The sequence below is a fragment of the Dendrobates tinctorius genome, unplaced genomic scaffold (genome assembly GCF_039654945.1).
Source record: "Dendrobates tinctorius isolate UK_male_01 unplaced genomic scaffold, ASM3965494v1 ptg000062l, whole genome shotgun sequence".
Lineage (NCBI taxonomy): Eukaryota > Metazoa > Chordata > Amphibia > Anura > Dendrobatidae > Dendrobates > Dendrobates tinctorius.
In genome coordinates, this window is record NW_027361730.1 from 13,114,548 (window position 1) to 13,122,694 (window position 8,147).

An 8,147-nucleotide genomic window follows, 5' to 3' on the forward strand; every position below is an offset into this window, starting at 1 on the left:
CCTTATTGGGGGACACAGAATACCATGGGACGTCCCAAAGCAGTCCCAAGGGTGGGAACAGCAAAAAGGAACGAAAGTAACCGAAAGGCTCAGGTCGGCCGATGCGCCACCGCCGCCTGCAGAACCTTCCTACCAACCACAGCATCAGACGAAGCCTGGGTATGAACCCTGTAGAACCTCGTGAAGGTGTGCAAAGATGACCAGGTTGCAGCCTTGCAAATTTGCATGGCCGAGGCCTGGTGACGAGCAGCCCACGAAGCCGCCACAGCCCGGGTGGAGTGAGCTCTTACTCCCGGAGGGGGCCGCTTTTCCTGAAGACGATACGCTTCCAGAATGGTAGAACGAATCCAACGAGCGATCGTGGATTTGGAAGCCGGAAGGCCCTTCTGACGACCTTCAGAGATGATCAGCAAGGAATCGGACAGACGAAAGGAAGAGGTCCTGGCAAGATAGACACGCAGGGCTCTAACTACGTCCAGTTTGTGGAGAGACTTCTCAAGAGGATGAGACGGAGACGGACAAAAAGAAGGAAGGACGATATCCTCATTGATATGGAAAGCGGAAACCACCTTTGGAAGAAAAGAAGGAACGGGCCTGAGGACGGCTTTGTCCTGATGGAGAATGAGGTAAGGGGAACGACATGACAAGGCCGCCAATTCAGAAACCCTTCTGATGGATGAAATGGCGATCAAAAAGGTGACCTTCCAAGAGAGAAGGGACAAAGGGATGTCCTGGAGAGGCTCGAACGGCGCCTTCTGGAGAGCACCAAGAACGAGGTTGAGATCCCACGGATCTATTGGTGAATGATGAGGAGGAGCCACGTGGGAAACCCCTTGCAGAAAAGTTTTGACCTGTGGTAGAGAAGCTAGCTCTCTTTGGAAGAGGATAGAGAGAGAGGAAACTTGGCCCTTGAGCGTACTGAGGGACAGACCCGCGTCCAACCCAGACTGAAGAAACCCAAGGATAGATGGGATAGAAAAGGACATTGGGAAGACTCCTTTATCATCACACCAACGGAAAAAAGCCTTCCAGTACCTATAGTAAATGCGGGAAGAAGCTGGTTTCCTGGCTCTGATCATAGTTTGAATAACCTGACTGGACAGACCTGATTCCTTCAGAATTGCGGTCTCAACGGCCATGCCGTCAAACTCAGAGACTGAGAATTCTCGTGGTAAAGGGGGCCTTGCGAGAGAAGGTCTGGACGGTCCGGAAGCCTCCAGGGAACGTCCGCAAGCATGTTGACCAGTTCCGCGTACCAAGGCCGTCTTGGCCAATCTGGAGCGACTAGAATCACTGGTACGCCTTCCGATTTTATCTTTTTGACCACCCGAAGGATCAATGCCAGAGACGGGAACAGATACGGAAGTTGAAACTGGGACCACGGAGTCACCAGTGCGTCGCATGCGACGGCTAGAGGGTCCCTGGACCTGGCTACGAACTGCGGCACCTTGTGGTTCATCCGAGAAGCCATGAGATCGACATCCGGGGTGCCCCAACGGTGCCCCAACGGTCGCATATCAGAGAAAACCGCGGGGTGCAGGGACCATTCGCCGGACGCTAGGCCCTGGCGACTCAGAAAGTCGGCTGCCCAATTTTCCACCCCTGGAATATGGACGGCAGAGATTGTCGGAACGTAACGTTCTGCCCAGCGTAATATCTTGGCCACTTCTGACATTACTTGTTTGCTGCGCGTGCCCCCCTGATGGTTTATGTACGCCACGGCCGTGGCGTTGTCCGACTGAATACGGACCGGCTTGCCGGAGACGAGGGGTTGCCAATAAAGAAGGGCCAGGAAAATTGCCCTGATCTCCAAAAGATTGATTGGAAGGAGAGACTCCTGCGGCATCCAGCGGCCTTGGGCCGCTTTCTGATCGAACACGGCTCCCCATCCTAGGAGGCTCGCATCAGTGGTGATGATTTGCCACTGAGGCGGAAGAAAGGACCTCCCTTGGAGAACTGACGCTGGCCGTAGCCACCAAGCGAGAGACTGCCTCACTCTGAGAGGAAGCCGAATAGGACGGTCCAAGGACATCGTGGTCTTGTCCCAGGCTGAAAGCAGAGACAGCTGGAGGGGGTGAAGGTGAAACTGCGCAAAGGGCACTGCTTCCATGGAGGCCACCATCTTCCCCAGGACCTTCATGCAGAACCGAATGGGAATGGGAGCAGGCCTCTTGAGAGTTCTGATGCCCTTGGACAGAGTTGTAAATTTTTCCTTTGGAAGAAAAACACGGGCTAGCTCCGTGTCGAATTCCATACCCAGAAAGGTCAGACGCTGGGTGGGGATCAGAATGGACTTCTCCTTGTTGACCAGCCAACCTAGGCGGCTGAGAGTGTCCAGGGTTATCTGAAGGCTCCGGAGACAGTCCTGGCGAGACGAACCCTTGATCAAAAGATCGTCCAGATAAGGGATGATGAGGATCCCTCTGGAGCGAAGGATGGCCATGACGGTCGCCATCACCTTCGTGAAAACCCGGGGCGCTGAAGCCAGGCCGAAAGGAAGAGCTGTGAACTGAAAATGGTCTCCCTGAAACGCAAATCGAAGATACTTCTGATGTTGCACACATATTGGAATGTGCAGATAGGCATCCCGAATGTCCACCGAGCAGAGAAATTCCCCGGGCTCCATGGAAGCAATCACCGACCGAAGAGACTCCATCCTGAAATGAAGAATCTTCACGTGGCGATTGAGCAATTTGAGGTCCAGAATAGGACGAAGAGAGCCGTCTTTCTTCGGGACTACAAAGAGATTGGAGTAGAACCCGGAAAACCGTTCGTCTGAGGGAACGGGAACAAGGACTCCGGCGGAAAGGAGGGAGGAAATGGCCTGCAGAAAACCCGGAACCTGGGCCCGCTGTCGCGGAGGCCGAGACCGGAAAAACCGTCTGTTCGGGAGTGAAGCAAATTCGATTTTGTAACCGGATGCGATGAGTTCTCTGACCCAAGCGTCGTCTACAACGGACAGCCAAGCATCCGCGAAAAAGGAAAGTCTGCCGCCCACCCTGGAAGAAATTCCAGGTGGGGGTGACCCGTCACTTAGACGAAAATCTGCCGGAATTGGCTCCTGCAGATCTGGAATATTGTCCTCTACATCTCCAGCGAGGAGCGGGTTTGTAGGAAGGTTTCCTCTGATCCCGCTCCCTGGTGGCAGGCGGCCGATCCTGTTGAGTGGCTCTCTCCGTTGCAGGGAAGGGACGAAAGGGCCTGAATGGTCGAAACCCCCTTCTGTTGAAGGGACGTTTTGGTCGAGACTGGGGGAGCGAAGTACTTTTACCTCCAGTGGCATCGGAAATTATCTGATCCAGCTTTGCTCCAAAGAGCCTAGAGCCATGGAACGGCAGATTGGTAAGCGACTTTTTCGAAGTAGTGTCCGCATTCCATGACTTTAGCCAAAGGACTCGGCGTACAGCTACTATGTTGCTGTTAGCCCTTGCTAAGCAGCCGGCCGCGTCCAAGGAGGCGGCCAAAAGGTATTTTCCCGCCTGGTTAATCTGATCTGCAAGATCTGCCAACTCGTCTTGAGGAGCTGACGCTAAGATGCCTCTGCGAAGAATTTTGGCCCAAGCGGAAATGACCTTCGCCACCCAGGCGGATGCGAAAATAGGGCAGAGAGAGGCGCCAGATGCCTCAAAGATAGACTTAGCCAGAGATTCAATCTGCCTGTCAGTAGGATCTTTGAGCGATGCCCCGTCGGGCAGCGAGAGCACCGTTTTAGAGGCTATCCGGGATACTGGAGGATCTACCTCTGGAGCCTTGGACCACTTAGAGAGCAGTTCTGCGTCAAAGGGGTACAGAACGTCCAAGTACTTGCGGCCTGAGAAACGTTGCTCAGGGCGCTCCCAGTGTTTGGATAAGGTAGTATCGAAATCGTTGTGATTGGGAAATGTTCGAGACGGAGGTCTGGCTCGTCTAAGGAGAACCGAGCTTTCCTGAGCTGGAGCCTCATCCTGTTTAAGCTTTAGTGTTTGGAAGATAGCTGCAAGAAGACTATCGACCATGTCCCGCGTTTTAGAAACGCTGTTCCCCTCTGAGCTAGCTTCCGAATGAGAATCATCGCCTGACTGAAGGCTGTCCTCCGAGGAAGGAGAAGGAGGCCTGGGAGCGGAAGGGCCCTGCGAGCTCGAAGACGAAGTGGACAGAGCCCGCTTCCGAGAAGTCCTTCCCTGTCTGTCTCTCTGAAGGTCGCGGTCAGGTGCGGACGACTCACCCCGAGAGGTGGTCGGGGCAGAGGTGGCTGAGGATAGCTGAGGTAACCGTTCTAAGACCTGGACCAGCGACTGTGATACTTTTGTCAAGTCAGAAACAGACTGTGACATTGTAACGGCCCACTCCGGGGGCAGAGAGGAGGGAAGAGCGCCCTCCGCCCGGGACTCTGTGCGTTCCCGAGATGCTGACATATTGGAAGGACTGCAGGGGGGGGTAGAATGGGGACGACTGACCCGATGCCCACTTCTTTTTACAGCGCGCACAGGCGTAATAGGTAGCGGTGGGCCTGAAGCAGAGATCCCCTGAAGGGTTGGGCATAAGTGAACTGCACTGAATGGCCGCAGAAATTAGGGAATAACTGCCGAGGAGAGCTAATCCCTGTCCCAGAGCCGAGCCTACCGAGATTCTGTGAGCAGCAGAAGAAACGCCAAAGTGTCCCCCAAGCAGCGCAGGAAGGAGTGAACAACCAGGAAATCCTTGTGCTGGAAGATGGGGGGCGGAGCTTAGCGGCTGCGCCGTGATTGGCTACCAGCGACGGAGGGGGCATGACAGAGAGGGGAGGCTGGCATTCCAAAGAGAAAGAAGCCCTGTGATGGGCTAGAAAAGGCACGCTGAAAAGAGCGCGCTCAGGAAGGGAGGAGGGAGCAGAGAAATTCCCCTGGCTGAGGGGAAAGTGAAAGTGACGGCGCCCGCGCCGGCGCTGCAACCCCTTGCCCACCCCGACATACCGCGCTCAGGAAGTAATATGAAGCGGTCCCCTGCTTGCGACGCTGCTGCGGTGAGTGAAGGGATCCGCAGCGTCTCCCTGACTAGAAGAGGGGAAGGGATAGTGTCCGCATTCCATTGTGTGAGCGCGCGGCAGGCAGAAAGGGCGGGAGATTCAAAAACAGTGGACCTGTAATCCCAAGGTCCAACTTCTCCCATGCACTGGAGCTTATGCGGGGGCCGGAGGGAACGTACAGGCACTTACCTGACGTCCCTGAAGAGGATGATCACAGGGGCCCACGGGGAAACGGCAGGCCGCTGGGAGGGGAAGGAGTCCTCTGTACCCGCATCCTGCAGAAGACGGCTTGAACCACCTGCGATCGCCGTCTTCCTCTCAGCCCTGTCCCGAGAGAGGGGTGAGGAGGGGGATTCGGCAAGGACCAGCCACCTGTCCACAACCCTTATCACCGGAAGGTGATAGGGAAAAGTCCTGCCTGCGGTACTGAGAGTTGCGATGTGGATGACACCACACTGCTCGCTCAGCCGCATGATATAGGAAATCAGGGTGATAAGTATACCCTGTTTCCCAACGGAAAAACCTAAAAGATAAAAGAAGAAAAGATTAAAAAGTTCAAACTAAACCCTGAAAGGAAAAATTGGATTAATAACTGCGGATCTGGGGAGATCCCGGTCCGCCTCCTACAGACACTAAGCACAAACTGAGGTGCTTGGTGCCTGTCGGTGGGTGTATACTGCCGGGGAGGAGCTAATTTTCTGTTTTTGCATAGCGTCAGCCTCCTAGCAGCAGCAGCATACACCCATGGTATTCTGTGTCCCCCAATAAGGCGATAAAGAAAAAAACGCTGTGCACATGCTGCGGTTTTCTCCGCGCGGAGAAAAAAAAAGCAGCATGTGACTTCTTGTGTGCGGTTTTCCACCTACTCCACTATAGGAATCCGCAGGTGGAAAACCGCAAGAAAACAGGAAGAAATCAGCAGGAAAAATGCAGGTCATTTGACCTACGGATTTCGTGAATTCTGCACAGAAAATACATGCACAGAATACGCACCGTGGGCACATAGCCTCAGTCCTTCATATTAAGGCATATCACAATTTATTTCTCAAGGATTCGCACTGGAAACCCTTTCAGCATCACAACCATGTGCAATCCTGCAGGACAGGCCGTAGATCAGCAACGTATAAGTCCAGTGATGAGAATCAGAGACTGAGGAATATAAAACCTATACACATATATCATGGAGAAGATTATTTAGAGAACAGCTGATGGGAACCCCAAGCCACAAAGGCTGCGCCATAAAGCTATGGGCAATATGGTCTGGGAGGGTGGTCCACAGATGAGGCCACACAAGAAGCTGGAGACGTAGGCGATCAGCAGCTCGGGGCTGAGACCACTTTCTGCGTGGTGGGCCTCAGTCTGGTGAGTCGAGCACTTCTCGTCTGTCTAACAGGAGAGGAATCATAGGTAAGTGGGATTACTGTAGAAAATTGTGGCCGTTCTGCTGCAGATTCAGAAAGTATGCAAATAATTAGAACAAACCGTTACACATTTTATTTTAACCCTTGGTGCATATCGCTATAGTGGATTTTTACACCTGGATAATGACAGCACATGAGAATCCACCCTAATCCTGGGCCAGGTGCCCAATGTCCCAGCACTTGTTTCATCACATCCCGCCAGATTATTGGAATCTGCAGCCTGCGCTGACTCAGTGATCAGGACTGATACGGGGCGGCGATCGGAACCTCCTGTCCAGTAATATCGATGGCTGACGCTCACACATCTAAGGACCTAAAGTGGTGGCTTGTAGGAAGCGAGGGTCAGACATACTCAAGAAGTGCAGAAACTCAGCAGGGGTTAATATACCCACAAGGTGCACAAAGACTAGTGAGGTAGCACACGTGCTCTGACGCCTGGGGAAACACGTCCGACCATAGGAAGACATCACATCTGAGGAGAGAATGCATCCAAAGATTTGGGCGCTAATCAGACAAAGCGTTACCTGGGACCTGCGTGTACAGTGAGAGGAATGCACACAGGTAAATCCCGCTCAGCCCCCATAAGAAGGTATTCCGGACCTGCCGTTGCTCCCCCATTTCCGCGGAAATACCGGATCCCTGCAGCTGTCTGGATGAGTCACAACGTGGACGGTCCGCAGATGCGCAGTAAAGGCTGACAGTCGCCCTATCTAACACGCATGCGCGCCTCACGTCTCCACGTTCAAAAAACTGCTGCGTACCTTGATAGGCGAGCGCGGAGAGATTTTGGGATGGTCTGTGATTCCGTCTAGTGCGCAGGCGCGCCTCTTCTGCTGTGGAATGGATGTGGACTCACTGGAGTGTATGCAGCAGTGTAGGGCTCCATAGTCTTCCTGCAAGGCTATATTCACACATAGCAGCACACGGACCCATATTGTTTTATTAATCCATTCACACGTCCATTTTAAAAATGGATTAATTTTTTTACTCTACTCATTACGGAGTTATCCGCTACTCGTACAATCCCTTCTCAAGCCCTATGTTTCCCAATTGTAAAAATAATAACACCTATACTCACGTCAGGTGTCGGCACCATTCCAGCGCTATTTTGGCAATGGCTTTTCAGGGGCTTGCGTGACATTATGTCATGCAATCCCTAGGGTCAATCAGCTTCGGCTTCGCTCTCTCTGCCTGCGGACTAATCGCATACATTCAGAGGAAGTGAGAGAGCAGCGGGCCTTCAGATGTGAGGGCGACACTGCTGGAATGGTGCCGCTGGGGAGCATAAGGGTTACTATTTTGCAAGGGAGAAACATGGATTGAGAAGCGGTTGTCTGAGTGGTGGACAACCCCTTTAAAGTCTAGAATATGAATAAGGCCAGGGTCACAATTAGGAGTGCAATGTGAGAAGTCGGCGCAGCCTCAGTGACTACCGCTGACATCACTTAGGCTGCGCTGACTCGTGGGAAAAGTTCAGAAACTTTCCCACACTAATCAGTTCATCTACGGTCGGGTGGGGTAGGCTGCGCAGGCAGCTTTTCATGCATTCCTGAGTGGTTTACAGCCGGACCGGTCACATTAGCACCACTCCCGATTGTAAACTATTTAACCCCTTCAGATGGATTGCAGTGTGGGACTTGACTGTACGGCGGTATGGGATATTGTTGCTTTTTTATTTTGGATTTTTTACAGAATGATGGCTTTGATTGGATTGGGAGTTAAATAAAGATGGAAACTATGTG

General features: G+C 52.9%; 1 protein-coding gene across 1 annotated transcript in view; it reads right to left on the reverse strand.

The window, feature by feature from the left end:
• Positions 1-7,139, reverse strand: part of LMF2 (lipase maturation factor 2) — an 89,265-nt gene extending 82,126 nt beyond the window's left edge. Inside the window, exon 1 of the mRNA XM_073579284.1 lies at positions 6,930-7,139. Within this exon, the coding sequence (XP_073435385.1) occupies positions 6,930-7,023 (94 nt within the window). The 5' untranslated portion in view covers positions 7,024-7,139. The remainder of the gene's footprint in view (positions 1-6,929) is intronic.
• Between the last annotated feature and the right edge of the window lie 1,008 nt (positions 7,140-8,147).